The sequence below is a fragment of the Epinephelus lanceolatus genome, chromosome 17, assembly GCF_041903045.1.
Source record: "Epinephelus lanceolatus isolate andai-2023 chromosome 17, ASM4190304v1, whole genome shotgun sequence".
In the NCBI taxonomy this organism is placed as follows: Eukaryota; Metazoa; Chordata; class Actinopteri; order Perciformes; family Serranidae; genus Epinephelus; species Epinephelus lanceolatus.
The window spans coordinates 35,991,193-36,003,598 of NC_135750.1; the positions used below are offsets into that span (position 1 = coordinate 35,991,193).

The window sequence follows — 12,406 nt, forward strand, 5'->3', positions numbered from 1 at the left end:
TTGATGTTGTTTTATTGTGGATTTTTGTATTATATGTTGTATTTGTTGCATTTTAATATGTTTGATTGGCTGCCAACTTGGCCAGGTCTCTCTTGTAAAAGAGATTTTCAATCTCAATGGGGCTTCCTGCTTCCTGGTTAAATAAAGGAAAAAACAATACAATAAAACAAATAGGCAACAGAGAGCATGTGGGCTTTATTCAAACAGACGTTATGACCTGACCAAAGTTCTATACCTAACTCACACGATGACACCAGTCCTACTTGTTGGTGAAAACCATGAAGCCTTTGCTTCAGCCTACACCTTTTCGGTCAGTCCTTGTTTTGTTTACTTGTGCTTTGTTGCTGATATTTTTTTTTTTCTGCTGCTTTTTAATGACCGAAATAAATCAATTAAAAAAAAAAAATGCAGTTAAAAACTGAAAATGGTCGTAAGTGGACCTTGTATCAAGATCATTTTGTGAAAACATGCCTCAGACAGAGCCAGGCTCTGTGTCATTCCCTGCTTCTTATCTGTATGCTAAGCTTAGCTAACCAAGCCTCTCATCTCAGTCTCGGAAAGTTGGCAAATATTTCCCAAAATGTTGACCATGTCCTTTAAGAATGATTGTCTACATCACTGTACAGCTGTTGGTTTACGTATCCAACAAAAGCACACAGATACAATGAAACTTTCACAAAGGTGTTGATTTTACATAAAGACACTTTATTAGCTTATACATACATCTCTGGTTATAATAATTAGTTATATTATACCAAGAAGTCAAAAATAATAACTGTAGTTATATATTTATAAAACTAAGCAGATATACTACTCTTGACTTTTAAAAACATAAAGGTCTTTGATAATATATTATAGTTCTGGTCTTGTTTCATCTGTCACCAAATCTAAAAAAAAAAAAAGGGGGGGGGGGGGGGGTACAGAGGTTATACAGTATGGGTTCAAGATAAATGTAAGTATATGTGTGTATGTCTGTATGTGTATACTATTGTGAGCCACTGTGTGTGCACAAAGTAAAATGTCACATTTTCCACACATCCAAGCATCCAGTCTTATAAGGACAACACATCTTGATCATTTCATCTGCTCTGCTTTTAAAGAGAAAGTAAACATTCTGGCATAAATCACTTCACTTATTTTGGTGAGGACAGATATCCCCCTAATGCTAATCCTGCTGAAACTAAGCTTGCTGTCAGGAAACGTACTGGCCCTGGTGAATCTCTCATGGATGATTTTAAACACATTCTCGACACAAACCTCAAGTTCTATTTTGCTAAGTCAGTAAGTCATTTCTTGTTAAATCTTGACCTTGGATTTGGTGCATCAGTGCTTCCACTTAAATCTATTTTCCTCTGTGAAAGCAAAGAACAAAACAGAATTTGAAAATGTATGTGTATGTGGGAGCATTTATTCATTAAATCCAAGAAGTTTCCACTAACTCACCTACAGTAACTAGAGCCTTCGTTCTTTTAGAAACTTAAAAGATGATTCTACGCCTTAAAAATCTAAGAGCACAAGACCTATGAGCACATTTATGGGTTGACTAAAGGTTTGTGATTTTTATAATGAAATTGTGATACTAAAGAGTGCAGGTTGTTCTCACAATTTTTTAATTTTTATCCTATCCTAATTTTCCTATGCTTTTGGGAAGGCTGTGATCAAGTAACCAATGCGCTGACAGGAGTAAAGGAGGAAACGCTCCCTTAAGGCCGCAGGTTGGGGTGGTGGATGGGTCACAAAACACAGGACTTCCACGTAACTTTATGTTAAGTACATAACCTCATTCGTGGGGCATTTATTCACAGGATACAAACCATTGTATGAGGATACGCATGCCCAAATTCCTTTATTAAGGAGGAAAGAGCACTTTGTGTCATTTTTTTAATTTATTTTTATTTTTTGAAAAAAAAAAAAAAAAAATGTATTTTTTGTCATTTATCAAAGACTATCAATGTTCAGAATCTAGCTCAGTAGATATGAAGTGAAAATGACACAAAGTTGTTGAAGAGTTGTAAGAATTCCTGTTAAATTTGTCAGCGCATCATTCACTGTTCACATTCACAGTCAAATGTTTGTATTTCTTGCCATTTATGATTTTTTTTTTTTTTTTAGTCTACCTTATGTTGACTCAAACGCATATGCATCAATGCATAATTTACTTTGTAAAATATACAGTATGTATATTTTTCTAAAACTAACTACTGCACAGAACATAATTCATCTGATCAACCGTTAACAGTAAGATTCTATTGCACGTAATTGCCAACAATAAGAGAATGTTATTTGTGTTATTTGGACAAAATTGCCTGCTTGAGCCTAAGTATAGTTGTGTGGTTACATCTTGAGCCAATTTGGCTGTTATCAGGCCATAAAATGCCTGTTATCAGTGGTGATAAGCATCATCTATATGGATAAGAAAGGGCCTGCCACACCCACTATTAGGTTGAGAGGGCCATCATCAGATCATAAAATGAAATGTTCCTCCAGAACAGTGACAGCTGCTGGTCTTTCAAACAGGGGAAGCTCACTTTAAGTTTACATCATAAAATTTGTCATATTGTAGTGAGGCAGTAACTTATAAAAGGAACATTTAATTTAAGCCGTTTTTCAACCACACTCATGAACCACAGCAAAACACACCTCTCACTTAGGGAAATAAGGAACTCCGGACGGCACTCTGTCAGAAGACTCCACTCGCAAATATCTGCATGGGACTGAGCTCGAAATGCGCTAACTCCGGTGTGTATTTCAAAAGCGCTGTCAATCACAAAGGGGTTCAGCCTTTTAGACAATTCCTCCAATCATCATGCATACATCAAGCATCCTTGATCCTGCCTACTGCTCCATTAGGTCCCAGGGAAGCTGAGCCTCCCTGGAAGTGACGATTTTGTCGCATTTATCCAGTGACCATCTCGCTTTGCTGCATGAGAAAAACCTGCTCAGCGCTGTCTCATAGGAAAGGTTGGAGGCTCCACGTCCACCGTGCTGACACAAGGATGTATGACAGGGAGGTCGCTTTTGAAAATGTTTAAACATCATATTCATGATGTTAAAACATCCTAGCACATGTTTAATGCAATGTAAATTCTTATTTTAATGTAAATTCAATAGTGCATATTTGACCATTTCTTCTATAAAATTTTAGGGGATGTTCAGCCTCCCTTGTTATCTCAGAGCAATCACCCCTGCTCCAGAAAGACTTTTCCCAAAATAATACTTGCATAGGACTTTCTCCCATGTCTGAGAAAGTCTGCGTATAGGGTGGTATGGAGGGGTGGTGGATTTCACCCTGGAAACAGGGGTCCAATATTGAGGCCCAACTATGATTCTGTCTAAACATAACCATGTCGGTTTTTTGTGCCTAAACCTACGGAAAGTGAAACATAATGACTTGGTAACAGCTATGTATCAGCCCTCTGAACCTACTGACCAATATCTATGAGGCTTATAACCACAGATAACAAGATGAAGAGCAAGATGAAGTTTTTTGTTTTTGTGGGCATTGTTGACAATAAGTTATGTTTCTAACATCTCACATGTAGGAGACAACATCCCATATGTAGGACATAATATCGCATATGTGAGAGACAATACTGCATATGTAGGAGATGGACTTAGGTTCTGGCTAACACTGCCCACAGTTTTTTTTTCATGTTGCTTCTCATGGCAGTATTTTTTTTTCTGACTTTAATGGGACTTGAACGACAAAAAACTAATTCTGACTTTTTTAATGCTTCTACCTGACTCTATTCATGTCTTGTTTAAAATTATGAAGACTAATTCTTAGAAAATAAGAGCAATTTCAACACAAAAAAAAGAAAAAAAAAGATACTTTCCTCTTAGTTATAATATCCTCTAAATTAATGTTTGTGCTGCCTCGATAAACTTTCAAAACAGAACTAGTCTTTACTGTACGTTAATGTACAACTGTATGATTTAATACATTTTCATTTTAGTGTTGCTGAATATCCACTGTACAGCCAAAAAATCCTTTCCTGGTCTGTCTTTGTCTTCTTGCAACTACATCATCTCTCATTAAAGGTGCAGTCAGCGATTCTAATCCAATACACTTTTTGTTAAATTCAGTGAATACCTCCTCATGGTTGGCTAGCTGTCAGTTTTGTGTGTGTGCTAAGACATACAGTGCACAGCCCTGGCTCTGTGAATGCAAATAGAGTGGCTTGTAATGAGCCACACAACACTATGTTGGCTGTTCTTCCTCTTCTACATCCCTCCTCCTCGACCATGAGGAACAGAGCTACACCTTGACAGTAATGACACCTTAATAACATCAGAGGTGTATTTGATTGGGTGTTAAATTTAAATATCAACAAGCTTTCTCCATAATTGCTGACTCCACCTTTAACATGCTGTGATGAAATGAGGCACAAGGCATGTTGTCCATGTCTAAATACTCAGGAGTGTAGAAAATGACAAGCACACACACACAGCACCATATATATGACTGAACGCTGACACAAGGTTTAGAATACTCTAACACTGTCGGTATAGGAACAGACCTTGACACAAAAGCTGAACGAGGAGCAGAAGATGAGCAAACCTTTTCTCCTCCTCTAAACAACAACATATTTAAATTTTTCCCCCACATATCCCTATATGTTTTCTCTGTAACCCATTCAGTTACTGCACCCTGGGTAAATGCCTCAGAACTACACAGGAACAAAATTTCTCACAGAAGCTATGTATACTTCCAAATATGGCAACTGGAACTGGTTTGGTTCTCCGTTAGCTTATTTTCATCAAATGGTGGTAAATGCTATCTGTGCTGGTAACTGCTGTGTCCAATTCTAGTAATCTGAATTAATGGCTGTGTTGTAATTTCATCAACAAAATATTTGTTTGACGGAGGTCTTTAAAGTATAATTTGTCTTCATTACAACCTAGCGTTTTGTAGTCATAGTAATAATAACAATGTACTCATCAAGTTAGGGCTGCAACTCACATAGCCAGACCTGCCCTAGAGGTGAAGCCTTATCATACTTCAGCTCTAGAGGAGCTCACTGGACTTGTCAAAACCCCAGATGATTTGCTGGCTGTGTTTGGTTCTTGCAGAACATTATTACAACAATATCACAGAAGCTCATGTGAACTGGAACGGTTGAAGTCACTGTCACTGGTGCATGCCGTTGACAGACTTGGCAGAAGTGGCTAAAGAGTTCCAAATGACCATGCCAGAAAACGGATCAACATTGGGGGCCCCAGAGTCCTGCAAGTTGGAGTCTGGGATTTTCCGAGGTGTGTTCACAAGTTGTTTTATTGGCTGTAGAGCTTTACAACAATTCACCGAAAGAACAAATAAGGCATGTGTTATTTGCATGTCCAAAATGTATTTTTCAGCATGTAAGTTGTTAGCTTGGAGGTTGTTGTTGTTGTTTCCTGTAGTGAAGGGGATTTTGACGGTAAACGGTAAAAGGCTTACAGCCACAGTCTGTGGGTGAGTCAGACCTGGCTGCAACTCACTGCTATTTCGACCCAGTCACTAGATTGCAATTGTTAGCATTTTTGTGGTTTGCAGAAATGTACAATGCAAGTTTTCATTTGCAGTGAGGGATTACTTTTAACATGTGTGGTGACCTCACTTTCAGTGTAACGTCCAAATAAAGGTGGTTTTGATAATCTACCTAAACTTACTGGCTAAACGAATGTTTGAGAACTGCTGCTTTGTCAATGATTTCGGCCTCAGAGACGGATGCACAGAGGCCCCTTTTGCAGCAGTATGATATGCACTGAGCATGTCAGTTCTAGATGCAACAAGCAACGCTGCTGAGTCAGTGGACCTCTGCATTAGACACTGACGCAAAGAGGCATCCTTTTTGGTATGATACGCACCAGTCTACAGCAGTTTGTCAGTCTTAACTTCAGGATATCAACCTAAAAACAAAGTATTTTACCTACTTTGTAAGTTTATTTTGAAGAAGGCCTTCTGCACTTGAGCAGAAATTGTACATTTCCTCTGAAAACAGAAGATTTTTGCCATGTTGGATTGTTGTAGCGATGCTGCCGTGTTCTGTGATCTCAGCTATTACTTTGGTGAGTACAATGTTACTATAATTAAGGCTACAAAAATAAAGAATAATAGGAAGAAGTTGTAATAAAAACAGAAATATCTTTTATATAACTAAAAAACTTTTAGTTAAAATGACTCAGTAATTTCTTTTGTGCTTTAATTCCAGGCCCACATTGACTTTGTAAAAGTAGTTACCATTATCACATGTTGGGTATTAAGTTTAAAAATAATCACTGGCGTTGTGATTGTAAAGAGAAGGGGCTGTAACCTCCAGTGTTACTCTTCCATGCACAGGTTCTTTCATCCAGATGGTCTGTCTTTCCAAAGAGGTAGGACTATTTTGTTGGCAACACAAAGATTCTCAGCTGTCTTATCTCTCTTCCTGTCTTCATTTTGGCAATGCAGGGATGAGTCTCTGCCCATCCAAACAATGACATTCAGTCTTTTCTGGTGGTCCACGGGGAATGCATAGCAGCAGCAGCAGCAGCAGCACAGCAGACAGGGCAGACAGAGTGTTCAAGTATTTCCAGTGTTTTGTAGCCTTGTTTCACTCATCTGCTCCCTCGCCCTCACTGCTTGATTTTGAATTTCATGATGATTTCTCCATCCAGTTATGCCTTCGATCAACTCGTCCTTCCATCCATCCAGCCATCCAGCCTGCTAATAACCCTCTGCTTCTCTCTCTGGGGTGTGTTGTCACAGCAGCATCTGATCAAGAGGCATGTCATGGTCAGGAGGCATCGAAGCTGAAAGACAAGAAGGAAACCATGCAATTACTGCATGTGCATGCATGTATATGTGTGTTTATATAGATATATGTGTTTGTGTGTGTGTGTGTGTGTGTGTGTGTGTGAGAGTGCATGTGGAGCCTGTGCTCAGCAGAATGCAGGGATCCATCCTCTCCAGGTAAAGATGGAGGCTGATTTATTCACCCATCAGGAACTGCTTCATCATTAAATATTAACCCAGCGCCATCACTCACCCTGCGGCCAATGCATTAAAGCAGGGGTCACACCAGGGTGACCTCTCCTACTCATACACTCTCTCACACACACACACACACACACACAATTTCCCCTTTTCCATACTGTAAACCACCTTCACCAAAAACAAAAATATCACCAGTCAGAGCCATAGCTACAACTGAGGACTGACAATACAACTGATAATATAAAGTACACAGATTACTTGAAACATGTGTTCTCCATTAGTATTGTTACATACTTTGTATATATATATATGCATACTTATGAAATTGCTTTATTGTATGGGAATAACAGGAATAACAAAATTCAAGGTTTGGCCTGATACAACACGTTGGTGTCACAGTTTGGTATGTCACTGATATATTATATGTACTACAATATATAGATATTTGAAAGTAGAAATGCCAAAACATTCCATTTAGTTTTATTTTTTTAATTTTATTTAACTTAATGTCATAAAGTATCATCTTTTTTAACTCTTCACAATCAACAAGCTACCTGAGTGACCCATCTTCTGGGATGTCTTTTCAGCACAAAAAAAGAGCTACTTTTAAAATATTAAATGTTGTAAAGTAGTTATGAAGAAATAACAAAAAAAAACAGCTCCATTTCTGAAATGAAATAAAATTTTATTTTGTAAGTTGGGCATTAACATTACCAATCCTCACGTGATTTCTTTTGCTCTGTTTGAATCAATTAGAAATGACTGCCTAAATGCTGCGGGGATAATATTAGCTTGAAGCATTTGTGTTGCTCCTTGTTTTCATCTAGTTCCACCTACTGACTGATTGACATGTTTGAAGTATTCTCACTAATTTAACCTACTGTTGTGTAGCAGATGTGTCTTGTTTTTTAATCCATCACTCTCCCATCATCGTCCTTATAATTTACAGCAAAAGCAAACTGGCTCCAAACGTCAGACCTGTAGGTTATTGGAGGATCTTATATTTCTGGTCTAGTAATGGCCTAACTAACCATATTGAAACAAGCTAGCATAGCTTAGCTGCCTGCCAGTGTGTCTCACTGGAGTAGAGTGTTTTGGTTTAGGGGTGGGAGGGGCAGACAGCATGTTGCCCGTCATGTTGTGCGGGCTGTCTTGTTAAGTGCAGTAGCACTGAGAACATTATAATGCACACAACACACCCAACTCTGATTCCTGTCCCTGCGAGTGGTGGGCCCACAGGGCGCGCTGAGCCTGACCAGGCCCCATGGTCCAGGGCCCAGCCACCAGATGCTCGCTGGTGAGCTCCTCCCCACAGGTCTGGCCCATACTGGGCAGGGTATTTGTGGTGAAGATGTGCCAAGTTATCAAAGCATCATACTCTTATACATACAGTATGAGTATGATTGTGCATGTAAGAGGGTATAGTAGTGTTTGTGTAAGAGTATAGTGGTGTATGTATAAGAGTATGATTGTGCATGTAAGAGAGTATAGTAGTGTTTGTGTGAGAGTATAGTGGTGTATTTATAAGAGTATGATTGTGCATGTAAGAGGGTATAGTAGTGTTTGTGTAAGAGTATAGTGGTGTATTTATAAGAGTATGATTGTGCATGTAAGAGGGTATAGTAGTGTTAGTGTGAGAGTATAGTGGTGTACGTATAAGAGTATGATTGTGCATGTAAGAGGGTATAGTAGTGTTTGTGTAAGAGTATAGTGGTGTACGTAAAAGAGTATGATTGTGCATGTAAGAGAGTATAGTAGTGTTTGTGTAAGAGTATAGTGGTGTATTTATAAGAGTATGATTGTGCATGTAAGAGGGTATAGTAGTGTTTGTGTAAGAGTATAGTGGTGTACGTATAAGAGTATGATTGTGCATGTAAGAGGGTATAGTAGTGTTTGTGTAAGAGTATAGTGGTGTACGTATAAGAGTATGATTGTGCATGTAAGAGAGTATAGTAGTGTTTGTGTAAGAGTATAGTGGTGTATTTATAAGAGTATGATTGTGCATGTAAGAGGGTATAGTAGTGTTTGTGTAAGAGTATAGTGGTGTACGTATAAGAGTATGATTGTGCATGTAAGAGGGTATAGTAGTGTTTGTGTAAGAGTATAGTGGTGTACGTATAAGAGTATGATTGTGCATGTAAGAGAGTATAGTAGTGTTTGTGTAAGAGTATAGTGGTGTACGTATAAGAGTATGATTGTGCATGTAAGAGGGTATAGTAGTGTTTGTGTGAGAGTATAGTGGTGTATGTATGAGAGTATGATTGTGCATGTAAGAGGGTATAGTAGTGTTTGTGTAAGAGTATAGTGGTGTACGTATAAGAGTATGATTGTGCATGTAAGAGGGTATAGTAGTGTTTGTGTAAGAGTATAGTGGTGTACGTATAAGAGTATGATTGTGCATGTAAGAGGGTATAGTAGTGTTTGTGTAAGAGTATAGTGGTGTATGTATAAGAGTATGATTGTGCATGTAAGAGAGTATAGTAGTGTTTGTGTAAGAGTATAGTGGTGTATGTATAAGAGTATGATTGTGCATGTAAGAGAGTATAGTAGTGTTTGTGTGAGAGTATAGTGGTGTACGTATAAGAGTATGATTGTGCATGTAAGAGAGTATAGTAGTGTTTGTGTAAGAGTATAGTGGTGTACGTATAAGAGTATGATTGTGCATGTAAGAGGGTATAGTAGTGTTTGTGTGAGAGTATAGTGGTGTACGTATAAGAGTATGATTGTGCATGTAAGAGAGTATAGTAGTGTTTGTGTAAGAGTATAGTGGTGTACGTATAAGAGTATGATTGTGCATGTAAGAGGGTATAGTAGTGTTTGTGTGAGAGTATAGTGGTGTACGTATAAGAGTATGATTGTGCATGTAAGAGGGTATAGTAGTGTTTGTGTAAGAGTATAGTGGTGTATGTATAAGAGTATGATTGTGCATGTAAGAGGGTATAGTAGTGTTTGTGTAAGAGTATAGTGGTGTACGTATAAGAGTATGATTGTGCATGTAAGAGGGTATAGTAGTGTTTGTGTAAGAGTATAGTGGTGTACGTATAAGAGTATGATTGTGCATGTAAGAGAGTATAGTAGTGTTTGTGTAAGAGTATAGTGGTGTATGTATAAGAGTATGATTGTGCATGTAAGAGAGTATAGTAGTGTTTGTGTGAGAGTATAGTGGTGTATGTATAAGAGTATGATTGTGCATGTAAGAGAGTATAGTAGTGTTTGTGTGAGAGTATAGTGGTGTATGTATAAGAGTATGATTGTGCATGTAAGAGGGTATAGTAGTGTTTGTGTGAGAGTATAGTGGTGTATGTATGAGAGTATGATGTTACATGTGAAACCAAGTATGAATTACGTCTCAAAGGGCCTCTCATACAAGCCTGTTACCCAACATCAAACAGCAGACAAAGTTAATGACTTGCTATAGTGGAGCATTTAGCAGCTAAAGAGCCAGATACTGTCTTTGGGGACAGGCAGAGTCCAAAACAGAGCTAAAAGAGCTAAAGGTGTGTGTGTGTGTTTATGACTCACCTGTCCCAAAGCTTTACACTCCTACAGGAGTTGGTGCAGCAACCAGCAGATATCAGAGCTGCAAAAAAAATCAGAGAAAAACAAATTAATAATCAAATCAATCTTAGCACTCATTGTTAAACATGGATGTGAGTGATTGTGTGTGACTTTCAGCTTCTGTCTGGTGGTTTCATCATTTCAGCCAGTTAGCTGGTGCTTATTCCAAACACATACACTCACCTAGAGCAAAAGGTATATCTCTTCTGAAGTGCTTCGCTGACTGTATGACACATACTTTTCTCTCTATGTCAATCCACTCTGATTCCTGTCATGGATGGGTAGCTACTGGCAGCACTTCCTGTTACCCATCATCCTCTCCTGTACTTTTCTTTTGTGACAGTTACCATAGATACAGTATGTCAGTCTGAATCTGCCGAGCAGCAAAAAGTCTTTTTAACATTCTGATGCATTGACGTAAGAGAGGAGCTTCACAGTCAGACCTTGATAGGTTATTCTGTGCAATAATGATTATGAAAATGAACTGTCAGAGAGAAAATGCATGACTAATATGCTGACAAGTAAAAATAGATGCTGGTTTCTTTCCTTTCTCCAGGTGTGACCCTTTCTGTTCCACCAACACTTTCAGCTGAATGATGTGGCAAATACTGTCACTGTCTACCACACACATAATGACACTGATTAGTGAGAAAAGAAGCTGTAATCTAAATTGGGGGTGAATTCTGCTCTGTTTCACTGAAAGCAGCTCTTTTGTCTTGGCAACAGAGGGAGAGTGTTTGAGACCAAGATGTCAGCTCAGTTTGATAGGCAAGAAGACAATTTCTCATTATCTGACAAACAAACTGTTCGCTGTTTCACACATCACACAGACATTTCTCTCATTGTCCAAGTGCCAAAGATGAACGTTGATTGGATTATACATAACATTGTGGTATTAATGCTGTTTCTCAGCAGCGATCCTTATATTTTTTTCAATAAGATACTCATGACTGTTAATAAAACTGAATTGCAGCAGTGCTGATTATTTTTTGCAGTGTGTCTTTAACACAGATGGGATTGGCATGAGTTACAGTATCAGACACTAGTGGTTGTAACTTTCAGAGGATGTTGGCAGTCGGCTGTTATTGTTGTGCATGATTACGCTAAAAGAGCACTTTTACTGAGCTTGCTCATATTTTTTGGTGAACAGTAAACTGAATGCATCTGTCCTCAACTTATAAACTTGAAGGTGAGCATTGTTTACTCTAGCAACAGTTAACAACGCTTGATTTTTGGCACCCTTGCTGACACAACACAGCAGTGGCATGGCTAGTGCTAATGCTAATTTAGACAACACAGCTACAGGTACTGCTGTAGCCAGTCCATATGGATTTAAAGGATGTTTGTGAACAATTCAGTACAGATTCTAGCAGAAAAAAATCTTATATTCATATGCAAATTTCTGAGTTATGACTTTGAATGTTGGCCAAAAAAGGGTTTTTGTAGAACACTTCGCTTCATCATTTTATCATATTAGACATCTGTGTGAAACCTTGTCATAATTAGCTACAAATTCTTGAGTTATGGCCAAAACAGGTATTGTGAGGTCACAGTGATGACCTTCAACCACCAAGTTCTAATCAGGTCAGTCCTGAGTTCAAGTGGCCATTTGTGCCAAATGTGAGGAAACTCCCTCAAAGCTTTCTTGAGATATTGCATTCAAAAGTGACCTTGACCATTGACCACCAAAATCTAGTCAGGCAATTGTTGAGTCCAGATGAATATTTGTGCCAAATATGAAAAAAAAAATCTCTCAAGGTGTCCTTGAGATTTCATGTTGACAAAAATGGGACCGACGAGGTCACTGTTACCTTGACCTTTGACTTATGACCGCCAAAATATTCATCGCTGAGTCCAAGTGGACACAAATTTGAAGACATACAGATGTAT

General features: G+C 38.4%; 1 protein-coding gene across 2 annotated transcripts in view; it reads right to left on the reverse strand.

Annotated features, from left to right (window-relative positions):
- Positions 1-908: 908 nt before the first annotated feature.
- The window catches only part of LOC117247810 (uncharacterized), a 64,195-nt gene continuing 52,697 nt past the window's right edge, over positions 909-12,406 (reverse strand). For both annotated transcript variants that reach the window (XR_013487845.1, XM_033612373.2), the window contains exons 3-4: positions 10,481-10,538; positions 909-6,774 (exon numbers count right to left, since the gene is read on the reverse strand). Coding sequence is in view for 1 of the 2 variants with exons in the window: in XM_033612373.2 (XP_033468264.1) it covers positions 6,759-6,774; positions 10,481-10,538 (74 nt within the window). In the remaining variant the exon portion in view is untranslated. The remainder of the gene's footprint in view (positions 6,775-10,480; positions 10,539-12,406) is intronic.